Raw genomic sequence first — 16332 nt, 5'->3', positions numbered from 1 at the left:
CTTGGGTGGAGGAGGTGATTATTGAAAGCCACCCAAGTGGCCTGTTGCACCGAACGCACATGCACCGTTCGATGCTTTGTTTTTATTAGGCGCCTCCCATATTTTTAGCAGCAATTTGCTGCACCGAAATTAGCAGCTTGTTGAGGAGAACTCCTCCTATAAATAGGAGAGTTCTGATCTGCAGAGGAGGAAATGGGTGAAGAGAGAAAGAGGGACGTGAGAGAAAGAAATAGAATTTTGTAGAGTGTTTTGTAAATCTCGTACAAATTCTATAAAAGAGGCTCCAGCAGACGTAAGCAATTTGCTGAACCACTTTAAAATTGTCTTGTGTGATTTTCGGACAGGAATGAAGCACAACAGAAACTCTCCAAGTATCCCTCGCACAGGTACCCTTACCATCATCATATTCTGGAATTATCGACCAGAGAGCACGGATGTATATCGTGGGATATTGTAATGGTCTCGTTTGTCTTCACGATAGCAGTAGTTGGAATAATACTCTTTTATGGAACCCTGCAACTAAAGAAACAAAGGTTGTCCCCATATCAAACATGCCCCTCCTTTGTGCCGACTATGATGTTGTCTCCCTTATAAACGGCATCGGATTTGGTTTTGATGCCAACACTCACGACTACAAGATAATCAGCCATTTCCATCTCTACGAACCCGACCCTTACTTAGAAGAATACTCCCCGATAATCATGTACCGTAGTGAGGTATACAGCTTAAGAGCCGATTCTTGGAGACAAATTGACAGCGTCCCTTGTCATATTTAGGATTCTACTAGAGGTATGAGGACAAACCAGAATGGGATGGGTGCTTCGTGGGCATCGGGTGATAATGGTATAAATTGGGAAGGTATTTTGTCATTTGACATAACCAAGGAGGTATTCCTAGAAACCCCGCTGCCAGATGTTAGCGATATAGTGTATCCCTTTCATAAATATCAACAATATTTCTTGTTGAATGAATTGGTTGCTCTCGCTATTTCTTGGAAAGTTATAGGCGAAGAGGGGTCGCGAATGTGGTGGGATATATGGTTGTTGCATGAATATGGGGTTACGGAATCTTGGACAAAGCTGTTCAGGGTTGGCCCTCTTACTGGAGTTATTCAACCATTAGAATATTGGATGAATGACATCATATTCTGGGAAAAAGATGATGGACAACTGGCCTTGTATGACCCATCTACCAAAGAGATGACGAATCTTCAAATTGAAGGAGAAAGTCTCTCGTTCCAGGTTATCACTTACATGGAAAGCCTTGTTTCCATAAGCGGAGCAAATGATATAGTATGAAGAAAAGAACAATTGTGAAAAGCATTAGAATATGTTCCAAGCAAAAGTTGAAAGTACCAGAGATAATTTTTGTCTTTAAGGAATTAGCCTGAGCTAGAACAAGTGTTCTGCATGCATGCACTTAAATCTCTCTTTTACATAATCTTCTTGTCTGTTCTGTTTCTGTCCATGCATTAATGGCATAATAGCATTAGTTGTATGACTAAATGAAAACTACGTACATAGAATTTTTTTCAAAACAGTTTGGCAGCTTCTTAATAAATTAGCGAATGCCCTCTTAAATGTTTTGGAAAATGTTTCTTTAAAATACAACCAATATAATAATCTACATGCGCGCAGTACCACCAAATACAATTACCTCTATCACACCCTGTATTGTCTTCTCGATCTATTAAATTGGGTTTAAATTGCTCAACCTGGGTTGTGATATTAGACTTCAACCCTATGATCCACTATTTACTTAGATAATGTTGTGAATGCTTACAGACTCACAGAGTTCATCTCTAATAAAATAAAAAGATTAGTGTATCTGACTAAATTAATTTGTTCTTTTATCTTATAATTAAGGCACATGCAACTCGATCTTATCATTAAGGGCATTAATGGGGCCAAACCCACCTATAATCTGCGTAATTCTTATATATATTTTCTTACAGTAGAAACATGTAGTGCTTTCACAGTATCATAAGATGTCAAGCATGTCAATAATATTTGGTCATGCGGAAATAAATAATTACAATTATATATTATGTTGTGATAGGATAGGATAGGAGTACCACATCATACATTCTGATATAGGAGTGGGGGTACTACCCACACCCTCCAAATGGAGGGCCCTCGTCCCACCCTCACATGCACGAGGGGCAATAGTTTGGGCCTCGGTCCTAGACTTACCCCCAGTCCAAATTGAACCCTTATAAACCCTAATCAATATAAAAAAATTACCAACACAATCAATAATATCTCTTACAGCATCCAAAACACCGAAGGGGGAAAGCTGGAAAATTAAAAAATAAATTTTGAAAATTTATTTTTTAATGCTTTTTCATATATTAAGTAAAAATTTTACTTCATACTTTGTGTATATCCTGCCAAGGTAATACAAAAGTCCCGCATTGCTTTTTTTTTTTTTTTGCTTTAGTGTGAGACTTGTATTGTCAAGGCAACCTATAAAAGAACCACCCTACTACACTACAACTTACATAAAACAGACCCTAGAAATATTTAAAAGCTACACAATTTTTAAATTATAATCATATTTACAATTTTGGATAAAAATTAAAGTATGTTTTTTACTACTTTTAGACCCATGAAAATTTTTTGGCCTAGTGGGCTATATTCCATTATTGAAATGGGCGGGGGCCAGGGTGCCCTACCCTTGGGATGCAGGGGCCATGTCTGGGGGTGAAAACCCAACCGCCTACGTCTTAGGCTGCGGGTAGCACCTTAAAGTCTATTCTAGCATCAATGAGCCTGAATAGATATACCAGGCAGTAGCAACAAATGAAAATTTGTGTTTGATTATATATCTATATTAGAATTGAACAATATAAAATTCACCGGCTGGTTTACATGATTTTCAAAATCACTAGTAAAAAGACTATCTATCTATATTATATATGACCAAAAGACAATGTTCTGGAAAGAAATCTTTTTCACATATCTGGATTGGAATCTTCTGGGATTACAGTTAGTGTCAACAAGGAGCTTTGATAGCAATCACCTCAACAAAGTAAATATACCAGAATGAGCATGAGTTATAAGAATAAAAAAAGATTTAAGAATAATAAAACATTAAAAAGATAAATTTCCAAGCTTTCCCCCCTTAATTGGGATTTTGCGAAGCGTTTTCTTCTCTTAGATTGGATCATTTTTGTTTGCCTTTTCCAAATGAATCACGATTTTGCAGTGATATATACTAGAAACATGTTGGCAAAGAGAGATAGAAACGGATAGATAGCTCATGCTAACTATTAATGGAAGGTATACCAAACATCTTTTCTTCTAATTTGCAACTTGAACCACAGTGCCTTCCATTACCAAATCTGCTAGAACATGGCTCCATCATGTCAGCAAACGTTTTCTGCAACAAATTAAAAAAAAACTCTTTTTCACTTGTTGCATCAGTCTTGTAATGGAATCTAAATAATTTTGAAAATGTTATTTGCCTAGATGATAAGTACCTTGCACCAGTGACAACTCACACAAAAAAACTTGAATCAAGAACTCAATGAATTGTGAACAATGAAATGACTGAAATCCAAGAATCAAGAATAGAATTCTTGGAAGAAGCCTTTGAGGGACTTCCAACCTCCTATTATTACTCAACTTCTATTAAAATACTTCAATACAGAATCATACGAGGCCTCTATTTTTATAAGCCCCTTTCTATGTAAAACAACAACGTATCGAACTCAACTAATACAAACAGGTGCAACACGCACCGTTTCAATCCATATTACACTAACTAATCACAACGCATCGTATCACTTAAACAGTGCATACCGCTTCACTTGGACAGTTAAAACTATAATCCCATGAATCCATTCCCTGCACTTCACTCAATTTCTCACAACAGGTTTTACACTTAACAATCTCCCCCCCTTTACGGTCCTTGACCTCAAGAGCCTGATAAATTCCCCATTCCCCCTCCATTAAAGGACCTTGCCCACGAGATGTGGGTAAAGACTCTACAGGTTCCACAACAACTCCCATGAATTATCCTCAGTTGGTGCACCAAGCCATTTCACTAAGATTTTAGTAATTGCATGCTACCCCACCTTCCTCAATCTCCCCTCCAAAATTTGCTTAAGTTCAGGTTGACTTGACCTTGAGAATCCAAAGGAGGAAGAGTAGGCGATGGAGTAATATTCCAACCAAGTTTCTTCTTTAAGCAAGAAACATGAAATACTGGATGTAGTTTTAAACTATTAGGCAAATCCAACTTATATGCTACAGAAGCAACTTTCTATTAAAATGGACCAAAAAATCTTGAAGCAAGCTTTAGATTATGCCTCGTAGCCACAGACTTTTGTCTATAGGGTTGGAGCCTCAAAAACACCCAGTCATCTACTTCAAAAACTCTTTTGTTCTTTCTTCACAACAAAAAGTTTCATTTTCTGTTGAGACTTCAGCAAATTCTTTTTTAACAATGTCATAATCTCATCCCTCGACCTTAATTGTTGATTAAATGTAGCATTAGCACTAGTGCCAGAAATGCAAGTCATATATCACTATTAAATTGGGTTTAAATTGCTCAACCTGGGCAGTGATATAACTTCAACCCTATGATCCACTATTTACTTAGATAATGTTGTGAATGCTTATGGACTCACAGAGATCTCTAACAAAATAAAAAGGCTAGTGTATCTGACTAAATTAATTTGTTCTTTTATCTTATAAGGCACGTGCAACTCGATCTCATTAAGTGCATTAATTTGGCCAAACCCACCTATAATCCACGTAATTATTATATTTTCTTTCATTACAAACATGAAGTGCTTTCAAACTTTCATAAGATGTTAAGCATGTCAATTATATTTGGTCATGTGTAAATAAATAATTACAATTATATAATATGTTGTGATAGGATAGGATAGGAGTACCACATCATACATATTGTTTAGGAGTAGGGGTACTACCCGCACCCCCCAAATGGAGGGCCCCGGTCCCACCCTCACATGCATGGTGGGTAATAGTTTGGGCCTCGACCTTTGCCCTGCCCCTAGTCCAAACTGAACCCTTATGAAACCCTAATCAATAAAAAAAAGTTACAAACACAATCAATAACATCTCTCGTAGCATCCAAAACACTGAAGGGTGGAAAGCTGGGAAATTAAAAAATTTATTTCCAAAATTTATTTTTTAATGCTTTTTTATGTAGTAAGTGGAACTTTTACTTCATACTTTGTGTATATCCTGCCAAAGCAATACAAAAGTCCCACATTACTTACATGTGAGACTTGTATTGCCAAAGCAACCTATAAAAGGACAACCCTACTACACTACAACTTATATAAAATAGACACTAGAAAATTTAAAAACTATATAATTTTTAAATTATAGTCATATTTACAATTTTGGGTAAAAAAATATCACTGCAAAGAAACTCAAAATTGGCAGCATTTATATGCGCTGGAGTTTGTTTATGCGTCACAGTTAAAGTATTGAGATTCCCGGCGTTTAAATTTTTATACCAGTAATAATATATAGTTTTGGCGGCGTTTATAATAATGCTGCCAATATAACAATTATGCGCTAAAAAATTAGTAGTTTCCTAACATTTATATTGTTACACCGGTAATAATATATATTTTTAGTGGCGTATAATTTTTGAATTTTATGCCATTATATTAACCACGTTTGCCAGCGTTTGTAATATTACGCTAGTGATAATATATAGCGTTAGCAGCGTTTCACAAAACACCGACAATTGATAAAATTTACACCAATAAAGTATTAAGGTTTCCGGCTTTTATATTGTTGCGCTAGTAATAATTATATAGCGTTGGCGACATTTACAAAATTTCAAAAATTGATCGATGAAACGCCGGTAATTGATAAATGTGCTGGCTTGATACACTAGAAATAATATATAGCGTCAGCGGTGAAGGCTATTATAAATTTATTAGTTGTAAAATAAATGATAATAAAACTTATTTAAATGATACAGAAATACCCCTAAAATCTTAGTTGAATTTCTATGAAGCCCTACTAGTAAAATCCATATTTCGCATTCCAGTTCTAGAGGGAGGGAGGTTCAATAGAACTATAGAAGATAGTTTGAGCATCGAGTTCTTAATGCGATGCCGTTCAATTTCTTTCCTTCAATATTTAATAAGTAATGTACAATACAGTAATGTAAGTATTGTACATTCCTTCTAAAAATTGTGCAAGTATTGTACAATATTCATTTTGAAAAAAATAGTCTATTATTAAATATTTAATATTTTAATATGGATATCATACTTATTCTTTTTTAAAAATGAATGTATTGCTTGCGAACTTTATGATAAAATATGTTAAACATCATACTAAGATTCACAACTTCCAAAAAGAGTAGTAAAACTAATGCATAATCCAGCATTCATCCTTTTATAATCCATCTTAATTTCAACTTAGCAAAACAGAGTAAACGTCAATACATGGCATAACCATAAATATAGTCTTAACTAAGGAAAGTTGCAAATACCATTAAATAGAGCAAACGTGGATATATGACAAATACCATAAATATAATCTCAATTACAGTCTCACTTACAATCCCAACCCTCAATCATCATTCTCGTCGTTCTCTTCCTCTTCTTCATCTTCCTCTTGACCTTCTTCCTCTTTAGCATTTTTCTCTTCTTCATTTTTCTCTTCCTCTTCATTCTCTTTTCGATTTTGTCCTTAAATCTGAATATAAATTCAAATGAGGGTCCAAAAATTTCAAAATAAGGTTAATTTATATCAACTAAACATATGTGGGGTGCTCATCTATGCATGCACGAATGCGTTTACTAAGTTCCGTAATTCAGTTAATTCATTTCGCATTTTCTCAAACTCTTCTTTTGATATACCATCTTCTTGGTTTGAAGTCGGTAGTGAATGTTGACAAGTTTGCCTTATAAGGGTTGGCCCAAACCCCAAACCGTGCATACGTCCAGGCCGTTCTGGGCCCATAACTTTCGAATAAACATCATCTGATGCCCAAGTCATGGTTCTTCCAGACCCCATTTCTATAGAATTTGTGTCATATGTTAAAAGTTCCTATATCTCAACCTATAATAGATAATAAAAAATACACATTATTCTTCATCTTATAAATCCTTTAAAATTAAAAAAGTAATAAATTTGAAAATAAACATACCACTTTTTTCCTTGTTCATCATTGTAGTGTATGGCATCCTTTTTCTTATGGGTCTTGACAAACAACCGGGCTCAACTTGGTATTGCCCCAGTTGTTTTATTCTACGTCCAATATTTTAGATTAAACACATATATCGAAAACAAATAACTAATAAATATTCAACAACAAATAAATATTAAATAAATAAATACCACATCATGGGTATATCTTGCTGAACTTTTTGATTCTCTGTTGTGAACAATCACCTGCTTCCTACGACACTCATTGTTTTTATTACATTTTGATTACAACATCACAAATATTATGAGAATTATAATTAAAATAACTAGTTGGTTGACTTTATAAATCTATAATAGAAATACATGCATTGTTACCATATATTCTGGATCAAACCAAAAATTGGTCAACTCTGCTAGTTTCTCTAAGTCCACCATATTGGGACTTTGCCATAACTTGTGCTGCAAATGTGTCTTTTTCACTAAGTAACTTTTTCTTTAATTCATGCTGTAGTCTTTCCATTTCTTCCCCAAGTCCTTTAGTATCCACTTTTGAATACATTCAATTTGTCATCGAGAACTGTAAACTTGACCTACAGTCAAAATAAATTTATACAATTGAGTAAGTAGCTTTCTAACAAAATTTTCAAAATATACCTATTTAATTAATAATAATGTTTTAATATAAAAAATCATACCTTTATAAGACCCCACGCTTCCTCCTTTATGGTTTTAGGCACCAACCCCAAATCTTTGTAAATTATTGGAACCAACTTATTACTTCTCACTATTAGACCACCAAACCTTACCACCTTTGAGTCTTGCTTTTTGATGGGCTGACTAAGATTATTGAGCTCCATTTCAATTCGCTCCCCTTCTGGAAGATGCCAAATGTCATGAATAGAGTGCAATGGTCTCTTTACTCGATCTCTATTACTATCTGCAAAAATGGATTTAGTTACATTATTAGTATTTTGTAAATCTGCATTCATAGCGAAATAAATAATAAGTAAGAAAAACAAAAACATACCGACGACGACGAGAAAGTGATCTCCAATATTAGAACACGAGTCGACATTTTCTTCCGAACTAGGAGCTATTAGTATAGATGTGCACGGCTCGTCTCTCTGCTTATCTCCATATGTGTAGATAGCTGGCCTCCCATTTGGTTCGATGTAAAAGGTTGGGTCCCTTGCTGTGAAGATAATGATGGTTGGGAATGACAATCTATAGAAGATGATGACTCCACCATTCTATCAACGGAAAGGGGTGGCCCATCGATAGAGGGTAATGAATGGGCCACCCTATCAGATTGTAGTCTTGTAGATTGTTTTCGCAACTGTGGCATGGTAGTCTTTGTCTTCTTTTTTGGACCCATTGTACCTATACAAAAATAAATTTACATATATGCAAATCAATATAAATAATAATATTTGGAGCATGATATGAGATAGATTTATGTGATAAGAGATACCATGTTAGATAGTCTAAATATATATTTCTTACTCAACACTATTGAGGAGTTTCGATCTTCATTCCATCTATGTCATTTCGCGTCCACACAACATCGTCAATACCAGGTTCAATAGCTTCATAGTTGGAAGTGTTAATACAATATTCATTGACTAAATATTCATCCTCATCATCGTCAGTCACTTCCTTTCCACCAGTGTCATACACGTCTATTGGTTTTGTCTTAACAACCACAATCCAATTTGGGCATCTTTCATCTGCCACGTAAAATACTTGAGATATTTGGGAAGATAAAACAAACGGATCATCAGTTATCCGACTACTAGTGTGTACTAAATGAAAAAAAAAATTTACAAGAGTAAAGCCAAACTCGTCCACCTTGAAACCTCTACCCCGAGCAACGTTTGCCTAATCACATTTGAATAATACATATCGAGACACATCATAATACATAACTTCAATTATGCGTGTTAATCGGCCATACAAAGCAAGGCCATCTTGATTAGTACATACACTAACACCACAATTCTGAGTTTTCTTCCCATTTTCATGATTCCTAGTGCGAAATTTTGTGCCATTAATGACAATTTGCTTAAATTCTTTGGCAACTTGCATGAGACCTTTAGAATACATTACGACTTTATGGCCCAATTCACTTCTTCCATTGTCATCCATTTTCATTACCTGAAAGGTTGGATTATTAGCATTGATTAAAATGACGAAAATTAGCTACAGAGGAATAATAAATATTGTGATACAATATTGAATGGGGTGTAATTCGTACATAGTCTTGGAACCAATTACAAAATTTGTCTTTGTGCCTCTTCTATAGTTTGTCATTCGATAAATGATTCCCATCAACTATATTCCTCATTATTTTCAAGTGCATCCTATATGTTCATGACATCACAAATGTCTATTATAATTACACAAATATAAATGACATGTAATTTGATTCGTACGTATTAAGCATTGTAACTCACATGCAAAATGGAGTGAAATCGTCAGAGTTGAAGAGAATATAGCGATGTGCTTGTGTCTACGATGTAAAATCGAGGCGAACATCAATAACTTTCCCTTTAGAATCATCTGGGTTCACAAATGTCTAAATAACGAGAATAAAACGTCAATAATTCATCCAACAAATATCCTTAAGCAATGGAACCTTCTGATGTAGCTTTGTTACGAACATGAAACTTAAGTCGGTGTAGGTACCTACAACATAAATCATTAGATAACTTTTACTATTCTTAAAAAAATATGTTCATACTTTAATAGATTTATAGGTTTTTAATTCAATAACTATAGCATACCTTTCAATTGGATACATCCATCGATAATAAACAGGTCCTCCAAGCTTACATTCTGCAACTAAATGTATGGTCAAGTGTACGTACCATAACCGTGAAAAATGATGGCAGAAATATCATTTCTAATTGGCACAATATGTAAGGTATTCTAGATTCCAATCGGTCCAAATCTTCAAGCTGCAACTTTTGTGAACAAATTCTCCTGAAGAATCCAAATCTTCGACCCCCTTGAGAGAACAACTTCAATTTCTAGTCGGCAACCTTTCCTTTAATTTTGGAAACCAACGGCTCTAGATTTCGTGAAGTAAGTCTACCTGAAACATAAGGAACACCCAGATAGGTGACAGGAAAACTCCCTTCCATGAAAACCAGTTAACCTTCTCAATCCCCTCCTTCGAGCCCTTGAAATCAATTTTGAGAATTTTTTTTTTTAAAAAAAAAAATTGCCGATTTGTCCTTATTAATCAACTGACTTGATCCCTTCGCAAAGATATTAATATTAATAATAAAAAATATTAATATGCCGGCGTAAAGATCTTTTTTCCCCATTCGCAAACACCAACAAATCATATACATAAAATAAATGAGATATCAGGGGGGGCCCCACAGGATCAGTAAAACAACCAATCCATCTCTCCTCAAAATTCTTATGAAGGAGACGGGACAAAACCTCTGGCATTAATATTCTTAGTATTCAAATGAGCCCAAGGTTTCTATTGTTAACTTGTTCAACAAATAGTTATGCAACATGAATATTCTTTTCCTGAAATGTTTTTTGGCATGTTTATCTAATATTATTCCATTATTTTGAACATGTACTTATTATTAATTTAGACATTTTATTTATGCTCTAAGTTGCCCATATTGTTATTGTTTGTGAATAATGGAATATTTTTGGGCTAAATGCCATTGCATGCAGCATGTTATATTCATATATAAAGGTTACTTAATTAACATAAAGCTGCGCGCGTACCTTCCTAGATCAAAGGTAGGCCTGAACAACAGCCCACCCAATCAAAAATTTGGCCCGACCCGTTGTGGCTCGCAACCCAGGACCATCACAGGATGGCCCGATCCGACTCGAATCATTCGGGTCGGGTTAAATTTGCTTTTATTTTTATTTTTATTTTTATTTTTTTTAAATACTCCTGTTTCCAGCCCCTTTCTCAATAAACATTATATTCCATAGGCCATCAAATCCCGTTTCCAGCCCCTTTCTCAATAAACATTACATCCCAAGCCATCTATCCACTACATTACATTCCATTTCCATAGGCCATCTATAACATAAACAATAAAAAATAAACATGAATGTACATATATATTATGATCCATAGAAAATATTCAAGCCCTTTTAAATAAATTCATGAACTAGAAATAAACATGAATATAACATCCAGCCTTTCCCACAAATCCATTCATCTATCCACTACATTACATCCCATAATCCATCCATACATAAACAATAAACAAAATAGAATGTGTAGACCATAAGGCTTGAGTCACTCATCATCAACATAAATAAAGCTTGATTGGGGATCAAATTCTGAAAAAAAAAAAAAAAAAAAAAGAGAAGAAAAGAAAAAAAGATTATTAAATTATATAAAAATAAACAAGTAACAGAAAAGATTGTTGAAACAATTTATATCCCCATTATCATTTCCAATTTTTCTATCGAGATCTGTTCCCAATCCATGATAGTAAGTGTGAGCTACTTCTATTTCTGGCAATTTCCTGGATAACCACTTGCCAGTCACCTTGAGAGTCTCCTATGGAAGTAGTTTACAATTAGATTCTTTATCTGTCAGATATCTGGAGGGTAGTCATGTTAGTGTTTGTAGTATATATTCTATATTATGAGGGCGATTATTTAACTTCTTATTCTAGATGTTAATATATTATTAGCTAGAGAAGAAGCCCAAGTTCTAGGTCTATTCTATTTATGATAACCTGGTTCCACCTTTCATTTTCTCTCTTTTCTTAGCTTCTATAATCATCAACCATAATTTGCACCTATATATTTAAACTGCATGCTTAATTTTGTTTGGAAAAATGGGTTAACAATATTGCATTTCTATCCATGTGAACCACTTGGGCTAAATTGTAACTTTTACATGTATATGAGGAAATACCTCCATTTGAATTGAAATTTCCAGAGATCAAAACAGTTGGATCTCACCTCAAACGATGAAATGGAAAATTAATTTAGATAGCATAATAAAGCTTGAGCTTTCAATTCCAGAGGTGTTTTATTAATATAAGTAAATAGGCATTACACAAATACATAGGAGGTATATAGACAAACAGCATACACCTAGCTAGTTATACATGATTCCAGAGGTGTATGCTTATGAACTTTGATGTACTCTCTTGTTGATGCAAGGTCACTATACTTCTCACATACTAAGACAAAACGGGGGTAATGTGAACCTGTCAAGAGTGTCAATTGATCAGATTTAGTATGTTTTATCTCCAGCCACTACTAAAGATTACGCAACCCATACCTATCTAGATGGCCAAATAATAGAAGATAAACTAACTGCTACAGAACATTACTCCTTCCAAAGCAGCATATTTGACAAGATCTGTCTATAGCATGAAAATAATTCCCAATGAGCCATAAGATGGATTGAAAAAACCCAACAATCCCCAAGTCTTTGATATAAACTCTACTTCTCAGTATCACTTATGGGCTAGCATTTTTCATTAAAGAGTTTTTTTTTATAAGTTTCTAGTACTCATCTTTTCCGCACAAACAAACACATTTGATTCGTGATATGCCAGAGATTGATCCCCTTAATGGGCTGCAGCTTTGATTATTTTTTTTCGTTATAAAACTCTAGATCACTCCTCCATACTAAATAAGATTCCATTTAACATCCTTATAAGACAAACGAGCTAGCATAAACCCACCCCATTTCAGTACAACCATAATATCATTAGCCACATGCCTCAAATCCGTAAGCAAAATAGTGATCCACGCAGAGAAGGAACATACCTCCTTCTTGGAGACCCACGCCGACGCTGATCTTGGAGCTACGGCTGAAGAGAGAGACAGAGAACCACGCAACCGTCTGTGTGAGAGAGAGAGAGAGAGCGAGAGAAAGAGAGATCACGTTGGTGAGAGAGAAGTCGAGAGAGAGAGGGAGGGGGGCTAGGGTTGAAGACAAAGGGAGATGGGAATCTGACTGATGGATACGGGTTGATTTCTTCAGCTGCGGTTTCGCCCGCATAGCATTTCATATGACCCGCTTCAATTTTAACCCGAATTTTATCGGGTGGATCTGATCGGGTCAATCGGGTCAACCGGTTTATAAAGATTTATGCGCACCCCTAATCAAAGGTACGTGTGTGTGTGTATATATACACAGTACTTGAAGTACGTAGGTGCATGAGTGATGCGTATCTTTAGGGAAATACTAGAGCATGTTAAGTACTGATTTTGTGTCTGCGAGCATCATGTGGTAATTAATATATAGAATTCCTTTCTATATAATATTAATTATATTACCCTGAGAATTTTGCCGATTTGCCAATTAATTGTGGTGTTTCGGGTATGGGTAAAACAATATTATTAATTAATTAGAATCTCTCCGGAAAAGGTAAGTACAATCTTTTCACAACACTCAAAATCACCATCTATATATATATATATATATGAGTCGATCGATATCGATCTCTACATAGAGAAAATCATTCATACGCCATGATCTAATTGCCAGCTATTATAAGATCAATGGCCGACCATAAATGCAACTGTATATAATTCCCAAATAAACCATATGTATATATGCATGACAGTTAGCAACAAATATATTCATGAAATGAGAGAAGATTTCGAGGAAATTAAAGCCTTTATGAGCGCATAAACAACATTAACGTTGGGTGATTTTACACATTTATTTCGCCACTTCTCATTAGCTTTTCACACCTCTTGGCTTTATAATAAGAAGACGTACATCTATACTCATGCTTCATATTGCGCAAGCCAGTCAAGGTTGCAATCAAGTAAAGAAATTACAATGGTGATGAACAACCACTTTCCAAAAGACTTGTTACAGATTCTGCTATGGCTGCCTGTTATATCCCTATCGCGATTCAATTGCGTTTGCAAATCCTGGTACGCCTTCATTTCATATCACAACTTCATCTATAAACACCTCCTCCACACTCAGTCCCCGTCCAACCGGAACAAGAATGCCCTTCTTCTAGTTAAACGGTGTGATAAAATCACCACCAAACTTGTCTCCACACTTTCTTATGAAACTCTCCAAGTATCCCTCGCACAGGTACCCTTATCATCATCATATTCTGGAATTATCGACAAGAGAGCACGGATGTATATCTTGGGCTCTTGTAATGGTCTCGTTTGTCTTCACAATAGCAGTAGTTGGAATAATACTCTTTTATGGAACCCTGCAACTAAAGAAACAAAGGTTGTCCCCATATCAAACATGCCCCTCGTTTCTGCCGACTATGATGTTGTCTCCCTTAACGGCATCGGATTTGGTTTTGATATATGAACGAGGTACAATTTTGGAAGCTCAATCCAGTCTAGTCTAGGAAAATTAAATCAAATTTCAGTGAGCTGCAGAGTCCCATTAATTGTTATATGCCTTGCAGCCAAAGTTAGGGATTTGATGTAACTACGTTTCAATCGCACTCCTATAATGAATTATTCATAATGATGTCTCCAAAAGAATCCCTAAATTAGAAATAGAAAAATAAATAAATTGAATAAGTGATAATGCACCATGGGTAGTAGTTGTAGTAGTATTATTAATCATAATCATAATAATAATAATAAACAAATAATAATGAAAGTAATATCATTAATAAAATGTAAACTGGCGAGTTGCTTTAAGAGATACAGTTTGTTTTCCAAGAAAGATGGCCCTAATAAAAGCCGCGTGAAAATAATCGTTTTGAGTATAGGTAGTTTAGGTGTCATGTTTAGTTCATTCAGTCCTCCAAAACCTTTGGTTTGATATGCTGTTGAGGTTAAACCAGATTGGGTTCTTGGTTTGTAAGAGTTTAGAATTAATTCTCCACTGCACAAAATGATAAGAGAAGTAAACATTCAACCACAAAAAAATAAAATAAAATAAAAGTTATATTATTTGTGAGATATGCATGCAAGCTAGGATCATGCAAAATTCATGAATAATACTGTAGGATGATGGAAAAAGGAGAATGTTGACATTTGACTGAAGCATTATTCAGGTTTTGGGCCAAAGGCCGTAAATCATAAAGCTGTTTGAGATGTTAGAATAAAAGCTGTATGGGTTGTCTGTTGTAGAAGGAACTAGGTCATTGCAAGGCCAAATACATGTAATCATGTAATCGTAAGCAATCACCTAAGGATCATGACCGACTCCAACAACAACAACAACAATAGTAAGTATTGAAGTAATGAAAGAAAAGAAACACACAAGGTGTTTATGTTAGTGCCATAGAGCAAGGAATAACATGGAGACAATATAAAATGATTTATTTTCTCATTGATTCAGTGATACAGTAGCACTCCTTATAAAGGCACAATCGTATAACAACCTGAGGCCATTGGCCATTTACAATGAGACATGTATTGAGCTCAATATTTTGTTACAGATTTATTCTAGAAGGATCATTCAATGAATTCTTCTTGAATGTTCTCAGCTGAGGTGGATTGCTTAGTGTGCATAGTGTGCTTGAGCTGAGTCAGATTTAGTCTTAATATCCCCCCGCGATGCAAGCAGCACTGGCCCCACAGTGAGGCTGGATCGAAGCTGATGAAAGCGTGTAGCTAATAAAGGCTTAGTCAGAATGTCCACCAGCTGGTCTTTGCTGGAAATGAACGAGACCTGAAGAGTTTTGGCTGCAACTCTATCTCTTATAAAGTAGTAGTCAAGATCAACATGCTTCATTCTAGAATGCATAACAGGGTTGACAGCCAGATATGTGGCGCCTAAGTTATCACACCAAAGAGTTGGGGGTTTTGGAAGAAAAATACCAAGCTCTTGAAGAAGAGACTGGATCCATAAAAGTTCACAGGTGGTATTGGCAATAGTTTTATATTCCGCCTCTATAGAGGATCTAGCAATGGTAGGTTGTTTCTTAGAAGCTCAAGAGATGAGATGAGATCCAAAATAGATACAAAACCCACCCATTGATCGACGATCATCAGGGCATCCAGCCCAATCCGTATCAGAGAAGGCAGCCAAGCTGATGGAAGATGAGGGTGAAAATAGAAGACCAAAGGATCGAGTGCTGTTGAGGTAGCGAAGAATACGTTTTAAGGCTTGCCAATGTGGAAGCCGAGGATTGTGCATATACTGACAGACCCTATTGACAGCAAACGAGAGGTCTGGACGGGTGAAGGACAAGTATTGGAGACTCTTGACTACATTGCGATATAAGTGAGG

The 16332-nt window shown here is 35.4% G+C and overlaps 1 protein-coding gene and 1 long non-coding RNA gene across 2 annotated transcripts; one reads left to right on the top strand and one right to left on the bottom strand.

The window, feature by feature from the left end:
* Positions 1–551: 551 nt before the first annotated feature.
* LOC122315498 (F-box/kelch-repeat protein At3g06240-like) lies at positions 552–1298 on the top strand. The gene is made up of 2 exons (XM_043131431.1): positions 552–716; positions 777–1298. Exons 1-2 carry the CDS (start codon positions 552–554, stop codon positions 1296–1298), a joined length of 687 nt encoding a protein of 228 aa, XP_042987365.1.
* Positions 1299–11163: 9865 nt separating this feature from the next.
* Positions 11164–13150, bottom strand: LOC122317254. Its single transcript, XR_006244405.1, has 2 exons — positions 12927–13150; positions 11164–11208 (listed from the first exon to the last, which is right to left on the bottom strand). It is a non-coding gene; the product is annotated as an uncharacterized LOC122317254 (long non-coding RNA).
* Positions 13151–16332: the final 3182 nt, after the last annotated feature.

Source organism: Carya illinoinensis, chromosome 7, assembly GCF_018687715.1.
Source record: "Carya illinoinensis cultivar Pawnee chromosome 7, C.illinoinensisPawnee_v1, whole genome shotgun sequence".
NCBI classification, from domain to species: domain Eukaryota; kingdom Viridiplantae; phylum Streptophyta; class Magnoliopsida; order Fagales; family Juglandaceae; genus Carya; species Carya illinoinensis.
The sequence above is the reverse complement of the archived record's forward strand: the minus strand, read 5'-3'. Positions and strand labels throughout refer to the sequence as shown.

Bases quoted from the DNA above. Each gene is read 5' to 3' on its own strand.
- LOC122315498 (XM_043131431.1), top strand. From the start codon at position 552: ATGCCCCTCCTTTGTGCCGACTATGATGTTGTCTCCCTTATAAACGGC. The intron at 717-776 runs GTATACAGCTTA...TGTCATATTTAG, and splicing joins TAATCATGTACCGTAGTGAG to GATTCTACTAGAGGTATGAG.